Below are 15,167 nucleotides of genomic sequence, written 5' to 3'. Positions count from 1 at the left end.
CGTTAGGGCGTAGCCAACGGAGTTAAATTAATGCCGTATGCGCCATTGCCAACTTCAATCTACGTTTTATTATCTGTATTTTGTTTTGTAGAGCAAAAACTACAAGATTTAGAAAAATCAAATTACAGTGGACTGTAGAGAAGTGTACAGGGATTACGATGGAATGAAGAAAATGTATGATCGATAATTTGTTTGAGAACTATTAACTCCTACACTTAGTGATAAAAAATATCGTATGAGCCGCTCTGCAGGACACAAAAATTCCGCTACAGAATTGAAATTTTCTTTTTCTGAGCAAAAACAACAAGATTTTAAAATTTGAAATTACTATGGTTTATAGAAAAAAATACAGAGAAAATTTAACATTCGATAATAAGTATTATTAACTCTTATACTTGTAAGAAAAAATACTATATTTGGATGATCTGTAAGATGAGAAAATGTATGATCAAAACTACCAAAATATTGCTAAATTTACCATAACTCTAGCTCTATGGAAACACCAAAAAACTCGATAATTTTAACCAAAGAGTTTTGGTAATGTTTTAGGTTAACAATAAAATAAAATTTTATAATGTTTGTTAAATTTTGGTAAAATATGGTAAATAATCATGTTAGCTAAGAACATTTTCTTCTTATAGGCCTTTATTCAATAAAATTAACTGTTCAGTTATGTATTTTCTACTAAATGTGTGGTAATAAGAACTATATTTGTGAAAACCAGAATTTCTGTTAAACCCTTACAATTTGAATAGAAAATTTATCAAATAAATGGTTTAAATACAGGATATATTTTAATTTTATTACCCAAGTTATTTTTTTTTTTTAAACCAGAAATGTCAATACAGTTCCGTAATTTTACCGAATTTTTTTCTTCGTATTCTCCACTTAAATGTAATTATGCAGTTAAAATTCGATGAGCTAAAAAAAAAAACATTTTTATATGTAAATCTAAAACGAATTTTCTTTCGAATTCCAATTTATTTGAAAGTCATTGCTAATTTAAGTGTTCATTCGTGAATTTTTTCAGGTATATTTTAAATATTGACTGTTTATTCATTTTTGCAGAAAATTTATTTTTTCGTCAGGAGATCTTTGTCTTTTTTTTAATTTTGTGAGCTCGCACTGAATTGTCAATTAAGAGTAGCGAAAGAGAGAGAGAGAGAGGAATTTGCATGTTGCAAGATATAAATCTTAACAGTTAAATTGACATTTTTAAAAATAAATAAACCTAACGATAAAAAGTATTCTCAGTTTAAACTGTTAAAATTCTCGTCAACAAATAAAATAATTTCTCTGCAATTTTTCTTGTTTTATTGTTCTAATACACAATCTGTATTCCTTAGGTCAAATCTTCTTTAAAGTGCAGATGATAATTTTCAAGTTGAGGTAGTCCTCGAATTCGTTACGATTAGCATTTTAACAAAACATTCTTACATAACGCTACTTCACTTGTACATTTTAAAAGCAAAATGTTCAGCGTTTCAGTTTAAAATATTGCTTTTTAAGGGAAAAAAATAAAACAAGGATTTAAGTGAAACAATTACGCGGGTAGGTGATCGGAAACGGGGGGAGTCAGAGACTCCCTGTTTTTCTATTTTTAATTTTCGCGTGGAACAATTCCTTAATAGAAAGAGTTAATAATATATATTAATAATACATATTAATCTTATAGAGAAACAGGATTTTATTTTTCTGCACAGCAAGTCAAAACATTTATGTAAGCATTATTTCCAAGTGTAGAAGTATTAAAGTTTTTCTGAAAAAAAAAGCATACAAATAAGTTTTGACCTAATGCAATTATTTAATTTCGAGAGTTCGTTTATCGTTGGTAGTTAACTAAATGTTTTTGTTATTTAATTTATTTTTCCTTTATAACACCAGAAATTGTTTTTAATAATTTAAAAATAAATATTGATCTTAATTTGAGGACATTTTACTGTCTGAAATCACAGGACACGTATTTTTAAAAAGAATCATTTAAGTGACCTTGTTTCCAATCCTTCAAGTTAAGGGAAAAAGAGAGGGGAAAGCGAACGCTTAGCATTTTAAACCCCCTCCCCCGATTCTAAGAAAAAGTCTCTTCAACCAGGTGGTCCACTTACCCCAGACGCCAAAAGATTCAATGGTCGCCAAAAAATTTGAAAAAAAGGGGATAAATAATGGAAATGGTCAACTTCAAAAGAGGTCTCCTTTCTGTTTTATTGCAGGAATGCGATACACAACAGACTAAGGACAAGTAAGTAAACTTTTATTCTTTAGCTCATGTTATATTTTCAGTACACTATTATTTATTAATTTTTCTCAAATAGTTTGTTTTTATTTTCTTTATTTAGTTTTTAGTAATTATATTTTTTAATCTTTATATTCTACAAGAATGTTTCTTCGTAAGATTAGCATGTAAGTTACCATTTTAGTTTTAAAATGAATTATAAGTTCCATTAATCCTAACAATAGAAAAATGATTTTCTATAGCTATTTAAATCAAATGCTTCTTTATTTTTTTAAAAAGTTTTTAATTTAATAATTATTTAAATTAATTTACTTACTTAGTTTAAGTACCTTATTTAATTTATTAAAAAAATCGGTAGTCATTTTTTACCAGGACTATGTAATGACGGCCTCGTTTCACCTTTTGTTTCAAATAAAACTTCTGAAAAAAAAATGGTATTAACATTTTCTAATTTTTTATTAGTTTATCGTATAATTTAAATTTAATAATTTTCTGATCAGAGTTTTTTAAATTAAAAACGTTTAACAATCTAAAACTCGTCTCACACTTGCTTTCAGTTCTTAATTTTTTCGTATATTTTTCAGAATAAATTAAGTGGAAAAACTGTCTTTCTAAGTTTGCTTTTGTTGCTTTGTAATTGCTTTTTATTAATGTTAAATATTTTTTTTTTTTTGCATGGATGGAAATACTGTAAGAAAAATCTTTTGGAAGAAAGGTCAAGATGAAAGGTAAGAACATCTCAAATCTTTATATTAAGGGTAAAATTTAGGATTAAATTTTTAATAAAATTAGGAAATTACTTTACTGTTATTGAAGTATGTTTTTTAAGACATTTTTAAATTTTTTAAATAAATAACGCATAATTTAATCTGCAAAAGCATTTTCTTAAAATGTCTTTTAAAACTTTTTTCATATTTTTGAAAAACTTTATATTTATAACGAACGTTACATTTATATTAAACGTTACATTTATAATGAATGGTAAAAAAAAAAATTTTTGGCCCATATCTTTGTGTACAAAATGTACAAGAAATTTGATTTTAGGTAAACAGAAATGCTGGAACTGTCAGGAATGATGTAATTTTCGGCCAAAACATGAAAAAAATCTTGCAATAAACCTGAAATAAAATTCATTCTAAAATTCACGTTAACACTATGTAGCCAATGAGGTTAAAAGTAATTAAGATAAAAATCTACTTTATTATCCCATAAAAGAAATCTACTGCAACATATTTGCATTTTTTTAAATTATTTAAAATAATAATATTTTTTTGTGGAAATAAATTTAAAGTTCTTTTTAAGTATAGAAATATTTGCAGCATAATATTTTTTCTTTCTTCATAGAATTAAGTTTTCTGTTTCTAGCTCTTTTTCCAGTTCTTGTGCAAATTTTACTATTTATCTAAACTTATTTATCTTTTTCTTAATATATTATATCATTCTCTATCTTAAGATTTATAGAGTTGTTTATTTTGAATCTCTTCCTGTTGAACTTTCACCTATTGAAATTTTATTTTTAGAAAAGCATATTTTCCGTAAAAAAAAAGTAACTTTAATTGACGGTTGAATGTACATATATTTCTGATGATTACTATGTAGTGCAAAAAATTTATCTAAATATTTTTTGAAATTATAATGGAAAAGGCAAGGAATTTTTTTTCTAAAATTAAGGGTAACCCGGACAAAAGTAATATATTGGTCTATTTTAGTATCTATAATTTGAATAGACTTCTATGTCTGTTATGCCGGATTTTTTTTCCCTTCATATCTTATTCCTTTTCTAAATTTGAATTAGAGAACAAAATTTAAAAAAGAAAAATTTTCACTTTAATACTACGTCATGTTATAAAAGAACTATAACTTATTATTTTCTTAATGATTGTCATTTATAATATTTGATTAATTTGATAATGTAATTTTATTATAAATATTAGGCAGCATTTATCAAAACACACATTTTACCCCATTTTAGAAAAAGATGCATAATAAGTTAAGACTTTAAATTCGATTTTTTACTTTAGATATAAACTTGTCCTCTAAATTTACCCTTTCAATTCTGAACTATATTTTATAGCATTAGCCTAGTGTAATTATTTTAAAGGCAAGATAATCAGTAGTTAATACTAGTTTACGATAAGCATTGAGCATATATAATATAGATGGTAAACATTAAACTTATTGTCAGATATATTGTATAGAAAATAGTTAGAAGCAGTTTTTTATTTTTTTTCACAATTCATTGTTCTTACTTTGTTGATTTTTTTACTGTTTTTTCTATGGTTATATTCTTATTATTTTCTTTTTCTTTCATGAAAAGTCTGGAGAGACTGAAAATAGCAGTCAACAGAAAAAAAGGTAAGAACATGCTAAAACTACATTCTATAATTTGTGGTATTCTTTGTATTATTGAAATATTTTATGATTATTAGTAAATAACTGTTTAATTTTAAGGAAAATATTTTTTTAAATCATTAACATTTTTTAATCAAAATACTTATTTCTGATTAGCAAAAGTACTTTCCTAAAAAATTTGACTTTTGTAAATATTGACCACATACTAGACTAACAAACATACCATACACATTCTAGACTGAAATTGAAAATTTTAAACGTACTAGAATTTTTTAGGAGGGGGGAAGAATTTTTTTAGTCAAATGATTTAATTTTATCCTAACTTATCTAATTTTACCTAATTCTAAATTAACTAATCTAAATTTCCCATTTAGATTCTGAACTATATTTTATAGTATTTGCCAATGGTAATTATTTTATAAGAAAGATCTTCAGTAGTTAATAATAATTTCCGATAAGCATTACGCATGTACAAGATAGCTGGTAAACATAAACTTATTGTATAGAAATGAGTTCTAAGCAGTTTTTTTCCCTTCAATTTAATATTTTTATTTTGTTGATTTTTAACAGTTTTTTCCATGTTCATATTCTAATTATTTTTCTTCCTTTCATGAAAAGTCCGGAAATTCCGACAGTGTGAATCAACTAGAATGGCTGAGTACTAGAACTAGAATGAACGAGAACCAACAGAAAAGGTAAGAACATGATAAAACTACATTTTAACTCAGTAGTACCCATTCTATAATTTGTGGAATCTATTTTACAAATTCATAGCAAAATTAGAAAATCTACTTCATATTCTATATGTAGAACTGCAATTTTAATAATTTCTTCGACTGTAATTTGTATTAAAATATTTTCAGATTATTAGTAAATAATTTTTATGATTTTAAAGGAAAAATTTTATAAGGAAATATATTTTTTTTTAAATCTAAAATTTTTTTAATCAAAATACCTGTTTTTGATTTTCAAAAGTACTTTCCTAAAATCTTAGCTGTTTAGTCGCCTAAATTTATTACTTTCTTAAAAAAGTTTCAGCTTGTTTTTTTAAAAATTATGCCTATACTAGAATTTCTTGATTTGTTAGAGGGAAATTTCTTTTTTAGTCAAATGATTTGATTTTATCATAGCTTACATGTCATTTTAATGTAAATTTCTTTTCATAATTTTTAAATATTAAAAATTTAAAAGTAAAAATTTATTATAAAATAAATTTAAAAATTGTTGCATAGCTGTTATTAAGTGCTATGTACTGTTATAATGCTTAATATATATATATATATATATATATATATATATATATATATATATATATATATATATATATATATATATATATATATATATATATATATATATATATATATATTTCACTGGTTTTCAACTTTTTTTTTCAACTGGTTCTCTTCAAATTAAAATTTTTTATGTATAAAAAATTTAAATATTTTAAAAAACCGTTTAGTTTAAACCAACCTATCTTGATGGCATAAAATTTATATTCTTTAGTTAGTTTGTAAATTCATTACAAATGTAGAAAATCATTCCTCTTTATCGCATATTTTAATAACTTATGCTTATGCTTATGACTTTTAATACTTAATGGAGTATAGTTTTGAAGGATCATATATTTTTTTAATTGATAGAAATTTTAATCAAATAACATATTTTCAGATTTTAAAAGTACTATCTTAAAAAAATTTTCTTATATTTTTTACATGTTTAAAAACCTTTAGTTTGTTTATTTCCTTGAGGTTAAAATTTCTTTTAATTAAATAATTTAATTTTATATAAACTTAAAATATTTTCACATATTAAAGTAAAAAATTCGTTCATAGTTCTTAATCGTAAAAAAGTTAAATTTTGTTTAAATAATAAAAATATTAACATTACATAACATATTAATAGCTACAAACTATTTTGGTGAGAATGTATTCTTTCTAATTTAAAAAATATTAAAGTTTTGCTATCAAATTCTTTATTTAAAATGCATTTTTATGTTCAATTATTAAACAGATTGATCTGTAGTTACAAAATGCAATATATAAGCATTGTTAAGCGATATATACCGCTTCAATTAGTTTTCTAACTTATGCATTGGAAGCATAAGGTTGGGAAGCATTTTAAAAATTAATAGTTTATAACAGGTGAGTTTACAGTAATGAAGTTTGGTCACCACTTTTAACATTTTTAAAGTCAATCATAGTTCTCTCTATTTTTAAACTAATTAATTGTTTCATAATACTGTAAAGAGAAGTTTTATCCAGGTTGTTTCGTTAATTCATAGGATATTATTCATAGCTGTTTTAATATTTGATGCTGCAATTTTTTCAATCCAAATGAATCCGCTACTTTACACATTTGCAATAGATGTTACAAAGTACAATGGAATTTTATAAAATTAATACTTAGTTTTATTACAAGCTGGAATATTCATTTTGTGCTGTTATTACCTTTTGTTACAATCAGCTAAAATTTATTTTTGTGACAATCAATGCTCGCTAGTAAATAATAAAAAAACCCAGGTGGTTTGAGCAACTTTATTAAATTCTATAACGTATGATATTTATAAGAGAAAAACTAAATTGTTGAAAATTATTGGATAGAATTTTTCTTCGAATATTTCCCTGGGATCAATAAAAGTATTTTTTAATTGTTAGAATTAATTGATATTATAACTTAACCCAGAATTAAAATGCGTCAAAAATTAATTAGATATTTTGTTTCTGTACATATTATTTAATAAATCTGTTGTAAAATAAATTGCTTACTTTTTTGCAGGAAAACTAGATTCATTCTGAAATAGGATGTTATAAAGAAGTTATTGTACAGTTATGTACTTGTTTGTATTTTGATTTGTTATATTGAAATAAAATAATATTCTTTTCTTAAGGTCATGTTTTATTTTAAATTTTATGCATTTTATTCTTATTGAAATTCCAGCTTTATTTATTTCAAATCATAGAAATTGATGTGTTATTTACAGGTACCCAGTATATATATATTTTTAAAAATATTTATGATATGTCTTGTTTATCTATTATTGAATATGAATAATATTGAATGGAAAGTTAGCCAATATTAAATATGAATAATATTGAAAATAAGAATAATGACTGGGCTGTGGCTTTGTTTCTATCAAGAAAAGTTAATTGTAGGTTTAATATACATAATTATTTTCATTTTTTTTTTCATAACTTAAATAACTTATACATTAAGTCGCAATATGTTTTATCTTAGAATAAAATTTTTATTTAATTTTACCTCATAATGTGTAAAAAAATGTGAACACTCAATTAAACACACAATGTTTTTATATGATTCTACTTTTAACTTATTGCATTTATAATTGATTAAAATGAAATAGAAAAGAAATTTATTTTATTATGTAAGAAGATTCATTGGATGATAATTTATTATAAATTAAACAATTTTTTCCACCATTTCGCTTTTTATATTAGCATAAAATTTTTTGCATGTAATGGCAGTTATTGTTTTATTACAATATAAAAAGTTAAAATACAATAAATTACTAGAGCTGATATCAGCAGAGTAAGAGAAAACAATTTATGTTCCTTAAATAAGAATTATTATCAACAACATGCAGCAAAAAGTCTTTGACATTTAAGGAGAGCTCTAATAAATAAGTAAGTGACAAAAAAATTGCCGCGACACCTAACATAAAGGTGTGATACCGGCAAGGATGGCATTAAAGTTTTCTATCGAACCAAGTGTGAGGTGAGTTAAGGGTGGTATATCAGCAAATAAGGCAAAGAAGTTCGCCTAAACTTCTGATATAAAGGTGTGATACCGGCAAGGACGGCATTAAAACTTTCTATTGAACCGAGTTTGAGGTGAGTTAAGGGTGATACACCGGCAAATAAGGCAAAGAAGTTCGCCTAAGCACCTGAAATAAAGGTGCGATACGGGCGAAAACGGCATAGACGTTTTCTAATCAGCCAACAGTTAAGGTGCCTTAACGGCAAGCGAGGCAACGACGTGTGCCAGTGAACATATTCAGCTTTTGATAAAAAGGCAAAAAAGACAAACAAAAGGTACAATAAAAGCCTTTACGGCAATTTTCTCTTCATTCTGTGAAAAATTTTTTTTTTCCCGGTATTAAACAGGCAAAAATGGCAAAGCAATCCAGAGGCAACAAAATAGTCCCGGCCCTTCAACGATTGCCGTCGCTTTGCCTGAAATGCCATGCACTGGCCCTCATTCTGGCCCAGATTTCACTTTATTAACGGAACCGATACGGCGATGAAAAGCCCGCCGTAATGGCACTTTAGGTGTGCCGACATTGTCCCTTCACTAGCCCAAAAGTCGTGTGCTTGTTGGGTAACTAATTTATTTAAAATAAACATATAAATATATATTTTTTATTTTAAATTTAAAATTATTTGATATTTTGTTTAAAAAGTTTTTTTCTGCATCCTATTAGAAAAAATAAAAATGATTTTTTTAAAAATTCCTTGATATTTTAGTCAAATTAAAAAAAATCATTTTCACAGAAAAATATTAAAATATACAATTTAGTTTTTAAATTAACAAATTATTTTGTTAATTATGAGCAAAACACAACTTAACCTTTAGAATACAAAATAATTTAGGGGATTAAACAAGAAATAGCTGTTGTTTAAAAATAATAAAATTTGACTGAGATAAATTTATTAAGAACTTGTATTTTCCTTTCAGTTTCATATGAAAGATTGATTATTAATATTCTGCTCTGAATTTTTAATTAAATATTAGTTTAAATCAAACTCTTTTGTGATTTGTAATAAAAATACACATTGTAATGGACAATATAAAAAATTTAATGAGTTTTTAAATATAAGTTTTCACTGTTTGTTTATAGAAATATGTAAGCAGGGATACCCTGGAAGATGCACTTTTTAGGGGGTGTCATGTGATATGTATATATTTATATATCAATATGTGAATATATGCAGTGTTTTCCTTAAGTGATTTTAGAAGGGCAACCTGCCCTGTCTACCTTTTGATCCTTATAAATGCACCCTCTTTTCCCTTTCTGTAAAAATAGCCACCATCCCTTAAAAACACTGCCTTTTTACTCATATTCCATTTTTAAGAAAATTCAATGAGAATTATACAATGGTAAAATTATCTGTGTTTATAGATTTAATATTGATAACTATTATAAATATTTACATTGTTAAGATTATTTTCACATGGTAAAATTTGTATAAGTGTCTCTTTTTATGAAAGGGGTATATCAATGAAATTTTAAGGTTATTTTTTAAATAAATACTTTACTTTAAAAAAACGGACTGTTAAATGCTTAGTTTTTAAAAAAATTTCTGTTCAAATTATAGAAAAAAGCTTGCAAGTTGTTTATTCAAAAACAGTCTTTTTATTTAACTTTTTTAAAAAGAAAAAGAAATATGTATGCGGAGAGACTGTATTTTAATTATTTTTCATAAACTACATTTTTTTCTTATTTAGATGAGAAAGAATTACTTTTTGAAATATACACATAAAATAGTATAAGAGAGTAATTTAAAAGGAACAAAAATAAAAAAACATTTTCAGAGAAAAAACAATGTGAAAAGGGTAAACAATAAATTAAATTTTTTTTTACAAATCAACATACATTTATAAGTTTTTCCCTTTAAACCAAAGGGAAATTAATACCAATTTTTATATATTTTTTTTATTTATTCCAACAAAAAGTAATCAAGATGGAGAGCACACTAGGATAGGTCCCAGTATCCCACTTCATCCCTGTATGTAAAGAAGATAAACTTTTCGAATTCTTAATCTATCAGATATTATTTAAAAGTTATATCATTCAGGAATAAAATATATTTTCAAATAAAAAATTTATATATGGATATGTGTGCTTTTGCTATCAATCTCACTTGCTATATCCTAATCAGATTTAAAATCATGCCTTATTAAATAATTAATCATTTAATGTATTTAAAATATCGATTTCCAAATTAATTACATACATTTAAATAACAAAAGAAAATAACAATAAATTTTCATTGCTAGAAGTATAAATAAATTTCAGTTCTCAAAAACATTAGGTATAGTAAAACCTATATATTTTATTTATTTATAATATTTCATGTAATAAATAATACATGCAATTCTTGGTTTAGGAGTTAAGCAGTTAATTAAACATCTTTCAAACGCAGAAAAAAAAGTAGTTCTTAAGAAGAGGTTTTTTTAAAAAAGGGAAGAAGTGTAACAAACTAATTAACTTGACACGCATGCTAGCATTAGCATATATTTTCACTCTATTGAAAATCTATTTAATATTAAGCTCTATACTTTTTAATCAAACACTAATAATTACATAAAAACTAAAAAATTTACTACCAATTTAAATTAACACATTAAGCATTATTGTTCAGATATCATCACAGCACAACTAAATATGGAGCCGAGAAGGAATGAATACTATTCATAAGTAGCAAAAGTTTTGTATGATAAATTTTCTAAAATAAATACTTAATATCCGAAAAATATTTTACATTTTAAAAATATATATCTGAGATCAGAAACCAAAAATAACAGGAATTATGAATCAAAATGTAAACTTCAGAAAGATTAAACCATAGCCACACTCAAATAAAAACTTAAGTTCAATGAATACATATATACATATAATGTATAATTACATATGTTGCAATATAAAATTTTCATTTAAATGAGTTATAACATTAAGAACAAAATAATTAAATGCTACAGAAATTTAAAAAAACAAACACTGGCGAATAATTTCATTATTGACCATTCATTTAAAAAATTGCAATAATTTTGAAATTTCAATTTTCTTTTTTTCAAACTTTTTTATTCTTTGCGCCTTGAGAGTATTGGACAAAATTAATAGTCACCCCTGATCACAAGGCAACTATATATGATGAGTGGTGATTAAAATATGGCCTGCAGTAGCCACATGATCATCACTTTTTTTGTAGAAAATATATTCAGTGCATTTTCTTATTGTTTGTTAGCCTTTTTTCATAAGTATGAAATTAATATGAATATTTTATAATATTCTGAAAATTACCAAATTTCCCGATAGTTTCTTCATTTTACAAATGAACCTTGTAGAGCCATGATGGCTCAGGGGATAGAGCGTTCACCTTCCAATGTGGTGAACTGGGTTCGAATCCCACCGATGGCTGGTCAATACGAATCCGGATCCCGCTTGCATAGAGCTGATATCCTCAGTAGTAGACGGATCATGTGTAAGATTATCAATTATTACAAAATATTCTAAAAAATAATTTAAACAAATAAAATATTTTAGAAAATCAACTCAGTAGTTTTTCAAATAAATGATTTCAAACTTGGTCATTTTACACCTGATTTTATTTAGAGATGAGATCAGCTGACATTTCTTATGCAATCATTATACTTTTTCTGAAGGGGTTTTATAGTTATTATAAGCTATTTGGAAATTGAACATTGCTCATGGAAAAAAAATTCACGAAGGAAAATATTTCATTTCAACACCTATGCAATTAGCCACCGAAGCATGCAATGTCTAAAGTTGTCCTATCACATGTTGTTTTTGCTAGCTAAAAATCAGTTTTTGGTTTTGTTATTCAATGAACACGTTTTGTTCATTGTGTGATCATTTTTTGTTCATTCAAGTGAGGAAGATGTTCTACACAAACATAACCAAATGTGAAATGCTCAGACTGCATGCTACAATAAGGAATGATTACAAAACTATTTGTTTTAAATACTAAATTTTAACATTGCTTTTAGTGAAAAATAATTTAAATCTGCTAAATTTATTCCTACTAGTAAGATATTAATTAATTTATTAAATTAATGACTATCTAGTTAAATCAAGTGGGAAAAATGATATAACACACAAATTATAATAAATTAAAAGTTCAACCAAAACTGCTTTGTTCTTAAAATCTAGATATTGTTAATTATTTTAATGTAAAATGGCTTTAATATTGCTTAAACCCACAAATTAAAAAATTACCAGCTTGAATATTTTTAGACATAACAACAAAATTGTTCATTGTGGGAGTTAAACAAAAATGTAAAATTTCTACAAATTAGTCCAATTAACATTATTCTTTGAAAGGTTTTTGTCAAACCATTTCACATTCAGATGTTAGAACTACACTTTCAGCAAATTCAAAACCCCTAAGTCAAAATTGAGTCAGAACACAAATGATCAAATATAGAAAATAATAGAAATAGTCATGTATTTTTAACAGAACTCAGAGGAACCAACTACACTCAATATTCATTAATGTGTAAGAAAAAAAGTTTACAGTTTTCTAATAAATATTTCAATGTATCCATTATGAAAGGTTTAAACTAGCGCAATGTCTGTAAGTGTGCAATCCAAATGAATAGTTATGTGGTATAGATCTGAGAAATATAACTTTTTCTAATTGAATGGGAAAGCCTTGATGAGTAAACAAGAATTCTCTATTTCTGTACAAAATCAAAGTATTTGTATTTGAAAAATATATACTAAAAAAGGGAAAAGTTTTATTATTAAAAGATAAATAAAAAATAATATTAATATATATTTTTTAATACTGTAATGATTACATTAAAAATTCTTAATGCATAAGAATTTCATTAACATAAAATGCTTTTAATTTATTTATGTTTGCAGGATTAAATGTAAAAAATTTAAGGTTTTGGACAAAAAAGTATAAATAGTCTTACATGAATCTCTCTTCATTAATATAGTAATTTAAATTCATATTTCCAATAGGAAGCACATAAAAGAGAACTTTACCTTTTTAAATTTCATTTACGAAAAATATTTAACTAGTAATTTACCAAATTCTACAAAGAGCTGCTTCTTCAATAGATTTAATGAAGTATCAACTTGCACAGATACTGGTGTATCAAAGGAAAGCTGGCACAAACATTCTTTACCTTTTTTTTCCCCTAGCATACATTGCTGAATTTTAGGAAACTTCATAGAATATACAAAAATCAGGAGAATTTTTAATGAATCAGGATAAATAAACAAAATCTGGCAAAGCTGATAACTACAAATTTATCTCTCGAAATAAAACTACATGCTGTTAAATAGCATTGCTATCAATCTAAGCAATGAAGAAACTACTTTTCTTAATCTTCTTACACATTCTTTTAAATAAAGCATCTGAATGGAGGACAGTTTGCAAAACTATTCAAAAATGCCTCTATATATGCTTCAAAAAAATTTCTAATTATTTTCTTGTATTTTAGAACTTAGATGCAATTTTATACCAAGTTCTTGGGTGATTTTCGTTGCCAAAAACTCCCTTTTCGAAGCTTTTCCGTGCACCAGCAAGACTTTAGATGGCTCACAATGCTGAATTAGTTCTAATGATTCCTTTATCATCAGCATGTGCAGTGAACAACATATACTGCACAGACATTTTAACCTCTATCTATTTAAAATACTCATATCATGAACAGAACTTCAGATCATAAATTTATTAAAAGTAACAACTAAGTTAATAACTAACTTACAATCTGGCTTTCAAATTCAATTTTCTTGGTACGGCTAACGACTTTATGATCAATCGTTTCAGATACACAATAACCTGGCATAATTATCTATAAAAAAATATGATCAATTTTGACTTAAACAAATATTTTTAACATATACATAATTTCTAAAAAGTCACTTAAAATAAAGTAGCCCTTCACTTGGCCACAATTAGGTACAATGAAAAGGTTCATTGTATTAAAATGAATTTTTGCCAATTTATGCTCTTTGCAAGATTGATTTTCTTAAATTGTAAGAAATAAGAGTTGAGAAATCACTTACAAACTTAGTTATGGTTACAATTATTCTAAATTAAATTTAGGAATTCAAATGAAATATTGTAGGGGGACTACTGCCGAACTAGATTTGCTATCACTCTAAATATAAAAATTATAAAAATATAAAATCTAGCAGAAAATTTGGAGAAATAGGTAGCATTGAAAATGTAGGTTATAATGAGACTTATGACAGCAATAAAAAATATAAGTATGTTAGTTCCAGCTTGCTAATTATAATTATACTAAACAATTACACTTACTCTTATTGTAAACTATTCTTCAAAAATAGCAACATATGCTCCTTTCAAATGAAAAATTAATCAAAATTGGTTCTCAATCTCTATTGCTACAGATAAAAAAATAATGAACGAGGGTTACAGTTATGTGGGGGTTCTCTTATATTTTAAAATACAATGAGAATTCATAGATAATATATTAATTGCTGGAAAAATTATTCACTTTAATAATAAAAATTATTGTAATTGACACTTATAAAAAATAATGATAAAGGAAAAAACTCTAAAAAGATATTCAAAAAAATTACTAAGGATAAATAAAAAAAAAAAAACTGAAGGGCAGCTTTTTCTAAACTAACTACTTGTTTATAATTGAGAGATATTGAAGGAGAGGAGGTATTCATTAGGAATCCATCAATATTTTACAGTGTATTTTCAAACCTTCCTTTTTAAAAGAATAAACTATGAATTTCTAAAAGCTCTACTTTCTTTATCTTTCTGGTTAGTCAAATTTTGAGCTGCCAGGCTTTTACAGTATATCCACAGAATGAAATATGTGGAATGGA

General features: G+C 25.2%; 1 protein-coding gene and 1 long non-coding RNA gene across 33 annotated transcripts in view; one reads left to right on the top strand and one right to left on the bottom strand.

Moving 5' to 3' along the window:
* Positions 1-15,167, bottom strand: part of LOC147816857 (integrator complex subunit 11-like) — a 61,383-nt gene that overhangs the window by 30,820 nt on the left and 15,396 nt on the right. For 19 of the 31 annotated variants that reach the window (XM_087161877.1, XM_087162510.1, XM_087162243.1 and 16 more), the window contains 2 exons: positions 14,069-14,155; positions 11,628-11,836 (listed from right to left, as the gene is read on the bottom strand). The exons of 2 other annotated variants lie outside the window; for them this stretch is intronic. Coding sequence is in view for 6 of the 29 variants with exons in the window: in XM_087162534.1 (XP_087018660.1) it covers positions 14,069-14,149 (81 nt within the window). In the remaining 23 variants the exon portion in view is untranslated. Of the gene's footprint in view, positions 1-11,627; positions 11,837-14,068; positions 14,156-14,625; positions 14,712-15,167 lie in introns of all 31 variants that reach the window. 10 more of the 31 variants (XM_087162530.1, XM_087162527.1, XM_087161814.1 and 7 more) reach the window with 3 other exon arrangements.
* LOC147816859 (uncharacterized) lies at positions 1,715-7,474 on the top strand. Of its 2 annotated transcripts, XR_015433522.1 has the most exons (5): positions 1,715-2,240; positions 2,912-2,961; positions 4,551-4,588; positions 5,204-5,280; positions 7,364-7,474. It is a non-coding gene; the product is annotated as an uncharacterized LOC147816859 (long non-coding RNA). The 2 variants fall into 2 exon arrangements; XR_015433524.1 differs by lacking the exons at positions 1,715-2,240; positions 4,551-4,588 and having other exon boundaries at positions 2,906-2,961.

Source organism: Parasteatoda tepidariorum, chromosome 1 (assembly GCF_982258835.1).
Source record: "Parasteatoda tepidariorum strain Cologne lab strain chromosome 1, Ptep-v5.0, whole genome shotgun sequence".
In the NCBI taxonomy this organism is placed as follows: domain Eukaryota; kingdom Metazoa; phylum Arthropoda; class Arachnida; order Araneae; family Theridiidae; genus Parasteatoda; species Parasteatoda tepidariorum.
This window is presented reverse-complemented; position numbering and strand designations above follow the sequence as displayed.